Raw genomic sequence first — 17765 nt, 5'->3', positions numbered from 1 at the left:
CTGCGGATGCTGGAAATCTGAAACAAAAACAAAAATAGCTGGAAAAACTCAGCAGGTCTGATAGCACCTGCGGAGAGGAATACAGTTAACATTTAGAGTCCGAATGACTCTTCATCAGAACTAAGGAAAAATAGAAATGAGGTGAAATGTAAGCTGTTTGAGGGGGCTGGGACAGGTAGACCTGGATAGAGGGCCAGTGATAGGTGGAGGCAAAGAAGAGATTGCCAAAGATGTCATAGACAAAAGGACAAACTGTGTCCGGATGGCCAAAAAGCATCTCTCTCACTAGGTCTCGTTTTCTCAACTCTCAAATGGCCAGCGCTCCAGAGGAGGACAAAAGAAACACTTCATAGGCACTCTGAAGCTCTCCTTGAATCCCTGCAGCATTGATATTAATGACTGGGAGGAGCTTGCTACCAATCGCTCAAAATGGCGAAAACTTGTCCATCAAGCTGCATCACGCTTTGAGTCCCAATGTCTTAATGACAAGACAGAGCAGCGGTAGAAAAGAAAAGGAAGCAAATCCTGCACTCCGGATCCCACTAGCTCGTGGCACATTCTGCCCCCATGTGCCCAAAGCTCTGAGGGTCAAATATTGTCTTGTTCAATCACATGAAGACCCAGGCAGAAACTCACGATTCTGAGTAGACATCATCCTCGAACTGAGGGACAGCTGACGATGACAAGCTGTCAGCCTATAGAATATACCCAGCAATGTAACGGCATCTCTATTGTTTCTTAGCTCGAATCAAGTGAATTCTATCCTTGACTCCTCTAGAACATCCTCTCTCTCTCCAGCACTGTAGTATTCCTCTTATTCAATATTGTTATCCTGCCTCCTTTCTTTCCTTTCCTATCTTTCCTTAATGCCTTGCATCCAGGAATATTTAGTCATCCCAGTCTTACTGCTTTTTGAGCCAGGTCTCTGTTATTGCCACAAAATCATATTTCCATGTGGCTATCTGCACCTACAGCTCACCAACCTTATGTACCACACTCCACACATTCAGATACATGAATAGCAAACCTAATTAGACCCCCACCTAATATCTTATTATTTTCTACCCATGCACCGTCTGACTCTCCCAATTTTCTGTGCACTTTGGATTTTCCTCTCTAATTTTACCTCCTGGCTCCCACACCCCTGCCAAGTTAGATTAACCCTCCCCGATAGCATTAGCAAATTGCCCCACAAGAACATTGGCCTCAGCTGTGTTCAGATGCAACCCATCCTACCTGTACATGTCCCATCACCCCCAGAGCTGGTCCCAAAGTATCAGGAATCTAAAGCCCTCCCTCCTGCACCATTTCGCCGATCACACATTCATCTGCTCCAACCTCCTGATTCTATACTTATTAGCATGTGGCACTGGTAGCAATCTGGAGATTACTACCTTTGAGGTCTTGCTTGCTAGTGTATTTTCTAACTCCTTAAAGTCTACCTACAGGATCTAATCCCTCTTTCTACTTATATTGTTGGTGCCGATATGAACTATGACCTCTGATTGTTTTCCTCTGTCAAGGTACTCTGCAGCTGCTCAGTAACATCCTTGACCCTCTCACTGGAAAAGTAACATATCACCCTGGATTCATATCTTTGGTCACAGAAACCTCTGTCTGTGCTTCCCTGATTATAGAATCTCCTATCACCAACTAAAGAACAAAGGTACCCACGATGTTAACCTCGAGAGTGGACAGGTAAAAGTTGTGTGAGATTGTCACGTACCTAAGACAACGAAAGAGATCATAAACTGTCAAATCAAACTTTACCTTTTTGCAGATTTAAAAAGTGGACTCTGCTGAACCAAAAGATGGCTGCAACAGGTCACGTGATTCACAAGTTGGCTACAGTTTCTGGAAATTTCCAACAGCAGTTACAGGACAAAAGCTCAGCCCTCATCCTTGGAGAATCTCACACCGCTCATTGTGAGGGCACATTACAATCAACAAAATCAGGGATCAGCAGCTCAGTCTCCCCACCTGGACTATAGCAAAGTGGAAGCCGTCTAAACTCGTCATACCTGCAGAGGCAAGAAAAGCCACCATTTATCTCTTAAGGTGAACAATGGATTTTGAACAGAGGCATAGAAACTGCTTGTTAGCCTGCAACTGACTCATTAATGGGAAACATCACATGACCTAAGCTTCTGGCCTTTGAAAGTTTTAACATTACATTTTCGCACTCACAATTCAGTCCGCTGTTTAAACTCCAGCCTACAAACATCACAGCAGGACTCCAGGCTGACCAACAACCTGCATCAAGTCTAAGCCTCCTAGGAGCCCATGTCTCGAAAAGATTCCTGCTATCACTTGCCAAGCAAACCAAGTTTTGAGATACCAACCTCATCTTGCTGCGTCACCATCAACTTGAATGGAATTCTACAAAATCTTGCATCAGCCAGCTGAACCGTAGCTCCTCTGTGAAGGAACCCTCACTGGACTCTGACTTTCTTGGTTCTGGCAATCATGTGAACTGATATCAATATCTGCGGTGCTTTTCCTTTTAAGTTATTCAGAGTCGTAAAAACTCCTCTTTCCTATCTTCTTATTGTGTGCTTGTGGGCCAATGAAGTTGAGACCATTTCCCAGGTTTGATTGTGTGAATAAGTTTTACTTCTAACCTAGCCTTAAAGAGCGTTTGCTGCGAGTCACTTTAAAACTTGACCTCACAAACAGAAGGTTGGCTGATTTTGAATCAAAGTTTAGAATCCTGGATTCATATCTTTGGCCGCAGAAACCTCTGAATCCTGGCTGATTTTGTCCCACTGCCTAATCAGAGGTGCCAATACCAGCTTTAGCACTCTTTTGTTATTCCAGGCAAAACTAACCATCTTGAGTACAGACTGGGATCAAACCTGTTAAGACTCCAGACAGCACATTTACCCTCAGAGGGAATGGACGTTTGTACATTTTTCCTGATAAAGCTGTCAAAGGTAAAAGTACACCCATCTTTGGGAATTAAGGGAAATTTCAACTCCCAAAAATGGGTGAGTTTCGGTCAGGAGCACAGCAAACATTTTTTAAAATGTCAAACCGTACCTAACACACCCTCCCGCTTCCAAATTTAATAGAGGTGGGGTGCAACCAGACTAATCCTAGGAGGCAGGTTGGTTACTTAAATATCATCATAAGGCTATGGGTCTCACATTTTATCTGTTTTTCAGATTTAAAGCTGGTCCAGAGGGTTTCCTGGGCTTTGCAAACACAGCAGCTAATGGCAAAGGAGGACAGCAGTGTGGACGTGGCAAGTGCCTTTCCAGCACTGCTTGTGGGCTAAGAGGAAAGGAGTGCTCCTACTCTGGCTGCCCAATCTAACCTGCAACATTGCAGGCCCTGTCCCTGTGAATTTTATAAACGGGTGTCTACAGAACAGGGGGCACACTCATTGTATAATTACTTGTGCACAGTTAAAGAGACATTTATTGACACTGGTGGGTGGGTTGTAATGTTAGGAGCTATACACTTGTAGTGTTTCACTTTGTGAAATCTAAAACTGAGTAAAGATTGGATTCTGGTCTCCTCCTTCAGCAACTGGCTATAAGAAGTTTTATATAGAAGAGGGTGGTTGCCTAAAGGTGAAGTTTGGAAACGAAGAGTTTCTTTTTAAGATAGAAGATTACAATCCAAGCAGCATTTGTGAAGAATAGCTGAAAACTGCTTTCTGGAGAAGAGAATTCCACATAACGATCCTTTGAGACAAAATTTCTTGTCTCAGTCTTAAACAGCAGATCTATTATTCTTAAACTGTGTCTGCTAGTTCTAGTCTCTCCAATAAGGAGAAACATCCTTTCAGCATCCACTCTGTCAAATCCCCTCAAGATCTTACATGTTTCAATAAGATCCCCTCTCATTCTTCTAAACTCCAATGGGTATAGGCCCAACCCGTCTAACATTTCTTTATAAGATAAGCCCTTCATCCCAAGAATGAGTTAAGTGAACCTTCTCTGAATTGCTTTCAATGCAATTCAATCTCTTTTCAAATAAGGACAATCACTCCATAGAGTATATCATGGACTCTAACAGATTATAAAAGATTGCAGAAATTCAATTTGGAGATTCCTTGTTTAATGCTCACATTTAAATTACTGGATTATGCTAACATGTCACATATGGACACTGGTTACTGGTCTTAACTTCAGAGCTACTTCTCTTTAACGTTAACTCTGTTTCTCTCTCCACAGATGCTGCCAGGCCTGAGTTTATCCAGTACTTACTGTTTTTAATTAATTTCCAGCAGCCTTGATGGCACAAATGGGATATTCCGTAGTGTCACAAGAGATGGAGGGCTTAATGATTGCAGCATTTAGAGGTCGTCCAGATACTGGACGCAGACACCAATACAAGAGTTACATGCAAGAGGAAGACATGAGGATGAAAATACCGTTAGCAGATCTGGATATCACAGAAGACAAGATTGGAGCAGCAATAGTAGGTGAATGAGCCCCAAGAGCCCAGGGACGGTTAACAGGTACTTCAGTTGTTACTCAAAATATGCACTGAACTGCCCAAAGCAGAAGAACAGTGTTATCGAAGTGATGCATGACAGAGTGTATTCGATGCAGATTCATTCAACTATGCGGTGTTAGTGGTAGCAGCTCGGCCGTGTGGAACAGATTGGCTAAATTGTGACCTAGATTCACTCAGTAGTGTGAATCCACACAAGGTTAGGGAGTATGAGAGTTATACTTGCTTTCGGTTCGGGGATGACAACACATTATGAGGTCACTAAAGAGTGGTGATTCCATGCAAACCAGCTGGAGTATTGATGTAGTCTCTAGTGAGAAAGCTTTGCTGTTAAGGGAGCCTCCTATGAAAAAAGGCACAAATTGAGCATGTACAATGCTCAAATTGTACATTGAGCATGGTAAAGTAATTGGCTCACAGAATCTTAAAGGCACAGAAGTAGGCCATTCAGCCCATCAAGTTTACACTGGCTTTCAAATGAGCATTATGACCTAGTGCCATAGCCCTGCATTTTCCCAGTATCCCTGCATCCTGTTTCTTTTCAAATAATCACCTAATGTTCGCTTGAATGCCTCGATGCCTCCACCACACTTCCAGGCAGAGCATCCCAGACCCAAACCACTCGTTGTGTGAAAAAGTTTTTTCTCACGTTATATTTGCTTCTTTTGCAAATACATTAAATCTATGCCCTCTCGTTCTTGATCCTTGAGTGGGAACAGCTTTTCCCTATCCACTCTGCCCTGCCCCATCATGATTTTGAAATTTCTATCAAATCTCCTCTCGGCCTTCTCCTCTCCAAGGAAAACAGCCCCAACCTCTCCAATCTATCCTCATAGCTGAAGTTTCTCATCGCTGGTACCATTCTTGCAAACCTTTTCTGCACTTTCTCCAAAGTGCCGCAGGTTAGCCAATCGGGGCATTATCTCCTTTAAAAAAAATCTGATATTTCTAATCAGAATTTTATTAATGGTATCAAGTGATAAGAATCAAAGAGAAAAAAAAACACATTGGCTTAAAACCGCAAAGACAATTTTCGCTCCCTTCTTATCAAAGGTTAAAAATCCTGCTAAAAAGGTGTGGTTGATGAGGAGAATACAAGGCTCAAAGAGATCAGTGCAAAATGTGAAATCTATATAAAATTTATCGGAGGGTACCTATTGTAAGCCTTTCGTTGGCATGTGACTTTAATAAGGTAGTTGCCATGGATCTAAAGGTCTGAGACAAAGACAGAAATATTTTCATTTTACACTTGATAGATGTGGCAACCAGATTTAATCTTTCAACTGCAATACACGGCAAGGACAAAAGGACAATTGTACGTAAGGTCAGAGAAATGAATAAGGTTCGGATTTCGAGCACCAGCTAAGTTTCTGACTGATAATGGAGTCAAATTTGTTGATGACGAGTTTAAAGACGTGTGAAAATACGAACACTGTGGTTATGAATGCTGCAGCTCAACGTCCTTTCAGCAATGGACTCTGTGAAAGAAAATCTTGTGATAATGGCTGAAATGCTGCACAAAATCTCAGATCAACCAAGTTGCAAGTTGACGACTGCATTGGCACGGCAGAATTTGCTTCAGATCGTTGGAGTCTATAATCCATTTCGGTTGGTCTATGGGAGGAATCTCAAATTACTTACACTGCTGGGCAACTGTCCCCCAGCCCGAGGGGGGACTACAGTTAGTTCAATTTTTCTGCTTATTTGAATATCATACATGCAGGGAGAAGAGCTTTCCTCAAGGCTGAGGTCTCTGAGAAAATTCTCTGAGATAGACTTTAATTCTGGGGAATTGGTGTATTACAAAAGAGAGGGTCATAAGGAATGGAAAGGTCCTGGTAAAGTAATAGGGCATGAGAGTAAGACTGTGGTTATCAAATAGGTAATCAAACTATTAAGGTTCATTTCTCACAGTTAACCAGGATTGATTACAGGGTGGCAAAAGGAGGAGTGGGGCTGATTAGGGACCTAAATGGGAATTTACACATGGACGAAGGGGCTGAGGTATTAAATAAATACTTTGCATCCGTCTTTACCAAGGAGGTAGATGCTACCCAGGCCATGGTGACAGATGAGGAAACTCTGTCACTAGAAGGGTTCAAAATTGATAAAGAGGCAGTGTTGAATAGACTGTCGGTATTTAAAGTTGACAAGGCACCAGGACCAGATGAGATGCATCCAAGGATATTGAAGTAAGTGAGGGGAGAAAGTGCAGGGGCACTGGCCATAATCTTTCAGTCTTCCCTAGACTCAGGGAGGTACCAGAGGACTGGAGAATTTCAAGCATTACGCCCTTGTTCCAAAAAGATTGTAAGGATAAGCCCAGCAATTACAGACCAGTCAGTTTAACTTCAGTAATGGGCAAGATTCTAGAAACAATTATTCGGGATAGAATTAGTAGCCATATGGAAAAATATGGTTGATAAGGAAGAGCCAGCATGGGTTTCTAAAGGGGAAATCATGTTTAACTAACTTGCTGGAGTTGTTTGAAGAGGTAACAGAAAAGGTCAACAAGGGTAGTGCTGTTGCTTTATTAATAGGGACATAGAGGGTAATGGTGTACATGGACTCTCAGAAGGCATTTGACACCATGCCATACAACCAACTTGTGAGAAAATTATTGCTCATGGAATAAAAAGGACAGTAGCAACATAGGTACAAAATTGGCTTAAAAATAGGAAGCAGAGAGTAATGGTCAATGGATGTTTTTCGAGCTGGAGAAAGGTTTGTAGTGGAGTTCCCCAGGTGTCGGTTTGGATCCTTGCTTTTCCTGATATATATTAATGATCTAGATCTTGGTGCGAATGGGACAATTTCAAAGTTTGCGGATGATACGAAGCTTGGGGGTGTTGTGAACTACAAGGAGGATGGTGTGGAACGTCAAGAGGACACATAGACAAGTTGGTGGAGTGGGCAGATAGGTGGCAGATGAAGTTAAATGCCGAGAAGTGTCATGTGGTGCATTTTGGTAGGAAGAATATGGACAGACAATATAAAATAAGGGATAAAATTTTGAAGGGGATGCAAGCGCAGAAAGACTTGGGTGTATATGTGCATAGATCATTGAAGATGGCAGGACAGGTGCAGAGAGCAATTAATAAAGCATATAGTATCCTGGGCTTTATTAATAGGAACGTAGAGTGCAAGAGCAAGGAGGTTATGCTGAATTTATATAAGACACTCATTCGACCTTAGCTGGAATATTGTGTACAGTTCTGGGCACCAATGTGTTCACATCCTTCCTATAATAGTGCAGACGAGGTTTACAAGAATGGTTCCAGGGATGAGAAACTTCAGCTATGAGGATAGATTGGAGAGGTTGGGACTGTTCTCCTTGGAGAGAAGATTTGATAGAGATGTTCAAAATCATGAGGGGACTAGACAAAGTAGATAGGGAGAAGCTGTTCACACTCGTTAAAGGATCAAGGGCGAGAGGACACAGATTTAAAGTAATTTGCAAAAGAAGCAAATGTGACATGAGAAAAACTTTTTCACGCAACGAGTGGTTCAGATCTGGAATGCGCTGCCAGGTAGTGTGGTGGAGGCAGGTTCAATCAAGGCATTCAAGAGGACATTAGATGATTACTTGAATAGAAATAATGTGCAAGAGTACGGGGAAAATGCAGGGCAATGGCAACAGGTCATAAAGTTCATTCTGAGAGCTGGTGTAGACATGATGGGCCGAATAGCCTCCTTCTGTGCCATTAAGATTCCGTGATTACAAACTCTTATACAAGCAGCTTATAGAAAGTGATCAGGCACCCTGTACCTCACGTACTCAAGTGTTTTGTGACGACAGTCCTGAGAAACAGAATACAACAGATCAGGGGCTAGACGGTGATAGTCTGAACGATCATGATGCACAGGACAGGGCTATCACATCCAAAGGCCAAGCGCTTTAAATGGGGCCTTGGGTGACAAGTGTTCTAGAAGAGCCCAGTGAACGGAGGGATGGGACTATTGTAGAACGTGCTGGGAAAGCTACTGGCAAGTTTGAATACAGGTTAAATGTTCAAGGTGATGGCCAAGAAGTGAGGTCCATTGACTGGCAGAATGGGGTAAAATAATGGAAAGTAAGAAAGCTCTGTGAGAGTTCTAACAGTAGGTGTGAGAGTGAATCTTGTGTTACAAAATGGCCACATACTGGAGAAAGAGTATCTGACCACGTAAGAGTGAGATCTTACAGTAGTCATCCCGAAAGACATTGAAGTGCAAACAGAGGCCGCAGCTCAAATAGATTACACAATGAAAGTAGGGCTACAGAACAGTCTTGAGTTATGACTAGAAGCTGAAGTCCTCATGACTGTGAAGTTTAGGTGACTGCAAATAAACAATGAGTAAACGAATAAGAGAGGCAAAACAAAAGGGTTAGATAGTTGGAAGGAATTTGTAGTTTATTCTGAAGTACAAGATAGAAGACAGCCAACCCTGTCGCATGGATGGACATGTATGGAAAAAGTCCTTACAAATGGGACTTATAGGACTAAAGCAAGACAAGCTGCTTGGAATTTTGAAGAGTTACTGGTTGAAACAGAAGTTAAGAGTAGACTCTACCACACTGGGAAAAGTAATTCTGAAAGTCTTTTTTAGCTCTTTTGGCCCCATATTCATGGGAGAGTTGATCAATTGACATAAAAGCCACATTTTTGCATGGTGATAATTTCAGGCAGAAAGGCTTTTGAAACCGCCTAGAGGCGAGCAATCCAGAAGTGAAGTTCTGGAAACTAAACAAATGCGTTTATTGCCTGAATGATGCCTCGAGGGTGTGGTATTTTTCAGTGAGATCTGTTTTGCTGAAAGTAGGCTATGTTCAACTAAAAGAAGATCCTGCAATGTTTTATTGGCATCAAAAAGGGAAATTTGCAGCATCTTCATGATGCATATTGATGATTTCTAATGGGGTGGTAGTGTGGAATTTTAGAAATGTGTTACTAACAAGATTACAGTGTAATTTAAGATTGGAAGTTAGGTTTCAGTGGCTTTAAGTATATTGGTTTAAACATTAAGTAGAATAGATCAGGAGTAACTTTAAATCAGCAATCCTTTTTACAGAGTGTTACCCTTATCCTGTTTATTTGTGTTAGGTCACAGAAAGATGATGTAACATCTAAAGAAGAAACAGATCAGCTGTGAAGCTTGATTAGTCAGTAGAATTGGTTATGCACCCACGCAGGATTGGAGGCTAGTTTTGATTAATGGGAACTAAGAACTACGATGAGATATCCTATAGCAGAGTGTGTTTCAAGGGCAAATAAAACATTTTAAAAATTAAATATGGAGAAATATGTACTTAAGTTTACCCAAAGAACATGAAATTTCTTATTTTTAGTGATGCTTCTCATGCCAATCTTCCTGTTGGGTATTCAAGTGCAGCAGGTTTCATAATATTCTTGCTGGGTGAAAATTGGAAATGTCCTTTAGCCTGGAAAGCTAAGAAAATAAAAAGGGTTGTTAAAAGTACTTTAGCTGCAGAAACAGTGGCAGTGTGGAAGCAGTGGGTATGGGATTGACTGTTTGTCAATTATTGTAGGGAAAATTCTACACCAGGGGTGTACTGAAAACAGTTTGCCCATTGAATGTTATAAATAATTTTTCCTTGCAGGTAATGTTCACTCAGCAATAAAGTGTAAGTGAGAAAAGATTAAGGATTGACCTTGTGTGAAACAAATGTTAGAAAAAAAGAGATTTCCAAGTTAAAATGGATTGATGCAATTATCTGATTGTTTCACAAAAAAGACCACTTGTACCAAAAGGTTATTGGGGCTCCTAGAAGAGGGGTGTCTTGTAATGTGATGCTTTACAAAGAATATGGAAAATCATTTTTTTCAATTTGTTTTGAAATATTGTCTATGAATACTATTTGTTAAATTTTATTTTTAAAAAAAGGGAATCTTAATTGTATAAATTAAAGTGTTTACAGGTGGAGGCACTTATTGGATAATTACTAGTGCACATAAAGAGACACTTCCATTGGTTTTCTCAAAAGTATAAATAGACACTTCCTCTTTAAAAAGAGGTTGATCATTTGGTTACTTGTTTATTTGATTTCTCAAAAGTGTATTAAGAGACACTTCAGTTCCAGGCAGCTGGTGGTTGAGGGGCTCATTTGATCCAACTCTCTGCCTCTCTTTCGTGGTTATGTCTGTGCCTGGGTGTCCTTAGAGATGGAGCATGCAATGTCCACTGGTATGTTTGAGGCCTTCTGCGGCCAGTGTGTGCTGGAGGGGCTGGAGAGGCTGTGTCATCAGTCCCCCAAAAGGATATTTTAATTTAATCTTGATAAGTTTCCTTTAAAATTTTGGGGTTTTTTGTTACAGTGCCTCTTTAAGAGGTGGTTCATTTGTTAATTAGTTTGTTCGTTTATTTGATTTTACTGAAAAAATATATATAGAGACACTGATTGACACTGGTGGGGGCTTGTCGAGTTAGGAGCTATACATTTGTGAATAAATCTAAACCTGAGTAAAGATTGACTTCTGGTCTCCTTCACCAACTAGCAAAGAAATTTAACAGTCCCCATGCTATCATTATCCCACAAGCGGACTCCCTTCCTGCTCCAGGGGTGTGACCTGCTCCGGACTGATTCCCTGCCTATGAGGAGCCGAGCCTGTCAATCAGGTTGGCTTCCAGGGGGTCCTTGCCTCCCTGCACTACTTCCCACCCCCTTCCCCTCCCGCCATCCTATGCTGCACCAGTTAATGTTGGGGTCTCTGTGTCCAGACTCCACGCGATGTTGCTTAGACAAGTGTCAGGAAGTGACCCATATCTATGAAATCAAAACTCATTCAGTGGCATCACCTGAAAAACAGAAGAGGCAAGGCCAGAAAAATGAAAAGGAATGAAACAAGATGCCCAGTGTGATTGAATGGCAATAAACATGGAGTGACTCCACAGTCCAGGCTAGAGTGCGCTTGTTTCTATACTATGACTGATGAGAACTGGCAAAATAAATATTATGGGGACGTAGGCTTTTAGATTCATCCTAGCCTTAAGACTATGTAATGTAATAACCCAGCGGTAGGATTGAGTTTGGTGTGTAAAATGAGGTCTTTTCTTACCTGGGAGTACTTGGTCAGTGTATCCTGTGGCCACATGCTGTGAGTCAATGCTGTAAACGGGCCAGAAGGTGAAAAACTCCCTGTTAAAGGAGATCAGACATATAGGATAAATATCACGATACCATCAGTAAGAAAAGGACAGCAGCATACAGGTCATTAAATCTTGCACTTAGTAGGTTTCAGGAGAGTCATTTAGGACAATTTAAAAAACAGACAATAAAACAATTGTGAGAATCTTTACTAGAGACAGGTTCCATTCAAAGCCACACACTTCATGCAGTGTGGTGCAATGTGTATCTTTGTTTACAAAGAGTTTAATGTGTAATTCGGGGAACATGTGGCTGATACAGATAAAGAGGTCTGAGATCATGACCTGTTGTTGAGTTAACCGATCTCAATAAAAAGGGAAAAAAGATCTGCATTGCTATAGTGCCTTTCACGGCCATTGGGTGCAAAGCCCTTTGGGGCATCCTATAAAATAATTTTTGAAGTGTAGGCACTGTTGTAATGTACGAAACATTGCAGCAATTTGCACACAGAAATCTCCCACAAAAAGAAGAGATGGTACAAATTTAAACATCTCCCCACTGGGTTTTGATCTGGAAATAAGTCCTGCCTCATCTCCTGGTGTCTCTTTTTTAATTGTCAGCGTTCTAAGCTGGAATTCTCTCTCTTTTTCTCTTTCCCCCTTTTCTAGCTTTGCCATTTCTAACTTTTTGAAAATTTCCTCTTTCCTTTTCTACCTTTGGAATGCCCTTTCTGCCTGTTCCTTTTGGAATGCTTTCTCTCTTTGTTTTTTCTTTCTCTGCCCTTACTTTTTCTGCTGCCTCTAGTTCCAATTTTTAACATTTTTTATTTACAGATGAATTTGAACGCATTCCAATGAACCACCCCTCGGAGAACTCGGTCTCTCGGGCATTCCTTCCAATTTCAAATGCTGTGCCACCTCTTCGATTATCTCTGCCTTCCTAGCTTTGGCAGGCAATCCCACTCTTAACTTACTTGCCAACTCGACTGACCTGGCTTTTGGGATCCCCTTGTAAAATCCCTTGTAAAATTGTCAGGGACATCTCATCCATTTGCAGGAAACCTTAACAGTTTCCGGTGCCATCTTATTTTTGACAGCGCGAACCTAGTGTTTCCCTTTAGCTTTTATTACTTACTAAATCTACACCCAAATCGTCGTCTTTTGTTCCAAAATATCCTGGACCCGATCCCCCAAACTTTGTCACGACTCACTGGGATAGTGTACTGTAATATCAAGCCCCACTGTTTCTCAAGCCGCGACAAACATAAAAACGTTTAATCAAACAACCAGATTGCCCCAATTCTACCTGTTTAGTTTAGATTAACAGAAGGCGAGTGGCAAATGAAAGAAATATGAACTGTGGTGGGATAAAACAGTTCAATAGCACCAGTTCCAGAGTACAGGATTCGAAGGGTTGATTTTGGTCAATGTCTGCCAAGTTCCTTTCAGTTCTTGTTGATGACCCGAGGTGGTCTTCCAGCACTTTCAGTATTTAGTTCACTAGTTGAGCACTTGCCTTTCAATGTCTCTCACAGTGATTTTCTCTTCGCCTCTTGACGGGAGTTTTCAGAGTGAGCTAGCTATTAACATGCAATTACTGGAATCTTTCACACACAGGAGAGAGAGGTTTTAGGCCTTTCAGGCTATGACCTATTCAGCTACACTGCTTCTCACACAAAACTTGGTCACCTGGTCAGGAGCCAATTAAAATGTTGTTGCCAGGCAGCTCCCTTGGTCCAAGTCTCCTGTTCCAGGACTGCAACAATGTATATATCACTCATCCTGTTCCAGTGGACATGTCTTTCAACTTGCAGCCATTGTAATTTTAAGCCACAGTCCAACAGAAATAAAAAGATATGTTCCTTACACTTGTTCCCATGAGCCACATTCTATGACCATATATATGTGCAGATGGATGCACCCTATACTTTAAACTACAGATATCTCCAAAAACAAAATAACAAGTTCGAATTCCTAATGTTTACATTTATATTTAAAATTTTAAAACTAAATTCTTTGATTTTTAAAAAATTATTCATTCATGGGACATGGATGTCACTGGCAAGGCCTGCATTCATTGCATGTTCCTACTTGCCCTTGAGAAGTGAGGAAAATGGAGAAGGTGACACACCCCTGTTTGGGCTTAGCCTTCACTGTGATATATACTGTTCACACTGTCTAGATCATCATTTCACAAACAGGAGATATCAGGCAGAAAATATCCACATGATGAGGTTTTGTTTATTGAAACAAAGTAGAGATGAGTCACCAACGTGGCTCCAACAACCATCCAGGACCCTCCAACCCTGCCATCCCTCTGACCCCATCCTGTCTTCTAATCCCAGCCCCGGCCATGTATTCACCATACGCCCTGACCTGCCCTTCTCTGATGCTGAACGTTCAGTACTTAGCAAAGGACTCAGTTTCATACCCTTACGCCTTCACCTCAATGAATTCCGGGTCCGGCACGATGCTGAACTCTTCTTCCGCCGCCTTCATCTCCGTGCTTACTTATTTGGGCAGCAGTCCATCCCCCGTTCAACAGATCCTTTCACCCGCCTCCAATATTCTCCCTCCACCTGGACCCCTCCCTCTGGATTCTTACCTGCCCTCCCCCTCTGGATTCTTACCTGCCCTTGATCTTTTCATTGAGAACTGTCGGCGTGACACCAGTTTTTCAATTTCTCCCCTCCTCTTACCCACTCTAACCTGTCTCTCTCTGAACTTGCCACACTCCGTTCTCTCAGGTCCAACCCTGACATTATCAAACCTGCTGACAAGGGTGGTGCTGTTGTTATCTGGCGCACTGACCTCTACCTCGCAGAGGCTGAGCACCAACTCGCAGACACTTCCTCCTAGCTCCCCCTGGACCATGACCCTGCCACTGAACATCAAGCCATTGTTTTCAGGACTGTCATTGACCTCATCTCCTCTGGAGATCTTCCCTCCACAGCTTCTAACCTCATAGTCTCCTAACCTCGGACGGCCCGCTTCTACCTCCTACCCAAAATTCACAAACAGGACTGTCGCGGAAGACCAATCATGTCAGCCTGTTCCTGCCCCATGGAACTCATTTCTCGCTATCTTGACTCCATTTTCTCTCCCCTTATCCAGTCTCTTCCCACCTACATCCGCAATTCCTCTGATGCCCTACATCATTTCAACAATTTCCAGTTCCCTGGCCCCAACCACCTCCTCTTCACCATGGACGTCCAATCCCTCTACACCTCCATCCCCACCAGGATGGTCTGAGGGCTCTCCATTTCTTCCTCGAACAGAGGCCCGAACAATCCCCATCCACCACTACTCTCCTCCGTCTGGCTGAACTTGTCCTCTCACTGAACAATTTCTCCTTCAACTCCTCACTTCCTCCAAATAAAAAGTGTGGCTATGGGTACCCACATGGGCCCCAGCTATGCCTGTCTCTTTATGGAGTATGTGGAACATTCCTTGTTCCAGTCCTACTCCGGCCCCCTCCCACAACTCTTTCTCCGGTACATCGATGAGTACTTCGGTGCTGCTTCATGCTCTCGTCTGGACCTGGAAAAATTTATTAATTTTGCTTCCAATCTCCACCCCTCCATCATTTTCACATGGTCCATCTCCCACACTTCCCTTCCCTTCCTTGACCTCTCTGTCTCAATTTCTGGTGATAGACTATCCACCAATACTCATTACTAGCTCACCGATTCCCACAGCTACCTCGACTACAGCTCCTCACACCCCGCTTCCTGTAAGGACTCCATCCCATTTTCTCAGTTCCTTCGCCTCCGTCGCATCTGTTCCGATGATGCCACTTTCCAAAACATGTCTGACATGTCCTCCTTCTTCCTTAACCGACGTTTTCCACCCACGGTGGTCGACAGGGCCCTCAGCTGTGTCCGGCCCATCTCCCGTGTATCCGCCCTCACACCTTCCTTTCCCTCTCAGAACTATGATAGGGTCCCCCTTGTCCTCAACTTATCACCCCACCAGCCTCCACATTCAAAGGATCATCCTCTGCCATTTCCACCAACTCCAGCATGCCACCACCAAACACATCTTCCCTTCACCCTCCTGGCGGCATTCCGCAGGGACCGTTCCCTCCGGGACACCCTGGTCCACTCCTCCATCACCCCTACACCTCAACCCCCTCCCACAGCACCTTCCCAAGCAACTGCAGAAGGTGCAACACCTGCCCCTTTACTTCCCCCTCTCCTCACCATCCAAGGGCCCAAACATTCCATTCAAGTAAAGCAGCACTTCACTTGCACTTCCCTCAATTTAGTCTACTGCATTCGTTGCTCCCAATGTAGTTTCCTCCACACTGGAGAGACCAAACGCAGACTGGGCAACCGCTTTGCGGAACACCTTCAGTCTGTCCGCAAGCATTACCTAGACCTTCCTGTCGCTTGCCATTTCAACACACCGCCCTGCTCTCATGCCCACATGTCCGTTCTTGGCCTGCTGCAATGTTCCAGTGAAGCTCAACACAAACTGGAGGAACAGCATTTCACCTTCCGACTAGGCACTTTACAACCTTCCGGACTCAACACTGGGTTCAACAACTTCAGATCATGAACTTTCTCTTCCATCCTTACCCTCTTTTTGATTCCCCTTTTTTCTAATAATTATTCTATATTTTTTTAGATATATATTTTTCTTTTCCCACCTATTTCTATTATTATTTTTTAAATTTATTTCCATCCATTGTTTTATCTCCACCTTTTAGCCTATTTCGATCCCTTCCCCTCACCCCACCCCCACTAGGGCTACCCATCACTTGCTCATCCTGCTTTCTACCCTTGATGTCACCATTAGCACATCCTTTAGCTATTATCACTACCGTCAATACCCCTTTGTCCTTTTGTTTATGACATCTTTGGCAATCTCTCCTTTGCCTCCACCTATCTCTGGCCCTCTATCCAGCTCCACCTGTCCCACCCTCCTTGAACAACTTATATTTCACCACATTTCTTATTCCTCTAGTTCTGATGAAGAGTCATACGGACTCGAAATGTTAACTCTGTCTTCCTTTCCACTGACACTGTCAGACCTGCTGAGTTTTTCCAGCAATTTTTGTTTTCGTTTCAGATTTCCAGCATCTGCAGTATTTTGCTTTTATCATAGAGATGAGTCACCTGGCTCTGAGGAAACAACTATTTGTCTGGACCATACCACCTATTACAACTTGGTACCAAAGAAAAGACAAAATAAATAAGCAACTAACAGAGTTTCAGTTTAAATTCACCGTACAATGTCCAAGCTATAACTTCATAAAACACAGAAATATTTTCTATGACATGACAGGATACAGCCTTTTGTTTTCCTGCATTAGGTGATGATCAGCAGGAAGATAAGCTATCTACATGGAATGCACGGAGAAAAATACCAGGGGCTAGGAACCATATTAAACTTAGTGAAATCTCATTAGTGCCATGGAGAACAAGAACAGTTGAAAGGGCACTAAACCAAGACAGCTTCAGGAATGTATAAATCAGATCGGTAAAGATTGCAAACAAAGCCCACAAAGGGTATTAGTGAATGCAGGGAAGTTCCACTTAGTTGTAACATATTGGAAGAGAGGCCCCAGATACACACATAATAAATAGGGAGGCGATGAAAGAGATTGCAGAGTCACAATTAACATAGAATATAGAATACTGAGCTCGATTGTAGGATCAGTAGAATACAAGCCCCAGACCGCTGCGTAAAGCTGCATATTGCAGCATTCAGTCATACTTCAAATACCGAATTCAGTTCTGGTCACCAAGGCATCAAAGGAGTAGCCAAGAATTGTAATAAGTGCAGTGCTGGGTCAACAGGCTGACTCCTTGTCTTTGGGATTGAGCTATGAGCAAAGATTAGGAAAATGCAGACTCTTCAGGACTAGAAAAGAAAGTGAGGAGGAGCCTTACAGAAGAATATAAAACACACCATAGAGTGAAGGAGGTTCATCAGGATCACTACTTCAAGTTAAACCAAGATACAGGTCAAAATGACATGGGTACAGATTAATAAAACCTGAGTTCAGTACTGATGTCATGAAGCATTTCCTCACACTGTGACTAATACATGGAATAAAAGCAAAAACCCTGGAGCTTTTCCAGAGATAATTAGATTTTATGATCGGGGGTGGGGGGGGCGGGATGTAGGTTGTGAATGGAATTTGAATGGAATTGATCAGAAACCATAGAACTACAGTGATTCATAGCAGTGTTAGTACAAAGCAGGCC

General features: G+C 42.6%; 1 protein-coding gene across 2 annotated transcripts in view; it reads right to left on the bottom strand.

Moving 5' to 3' along the window:
• sgsm3 (small G protein signaling modulator 3) overlaps positions 1 to 17765 on the bottom strand; it is a 141656-nt gene that overhangs the window by 101646 nt on the left and 22245 nt on the right. For both annotated transcript variants that reach the window (XM_041178051.1, XM_041178052.1), the window contains exon 3: positions 11523 to 11602. In XM_041178051.1, the coding sequence (XP_041033985.1) occupies positions 11523 to 11602 (80 nt within the window). The remainder of the gene's footprint in view (positions 1 to 11522; positions 11603 to 17765) is intronic.

The sequence above is a fragment of the Carcharodon carcharias genome, chromosome 31, assembly GCF_017639515.1.
Source record: "Carcharodon carcharias isolate sCarCar2 chromosome 31, sCarCar2.pri, whole genome shotgun sequence".
Classification (NCBI taxonomy): Eukaryota; Metazoa; Chordata; class Chondrichthyes; order Lamniformes; family Lamnidae; genus Carcharodon; species Carcharodon carcharias.
This window is presented reverse-complemented; position numbering and strand designations above follow the sequence as displayed.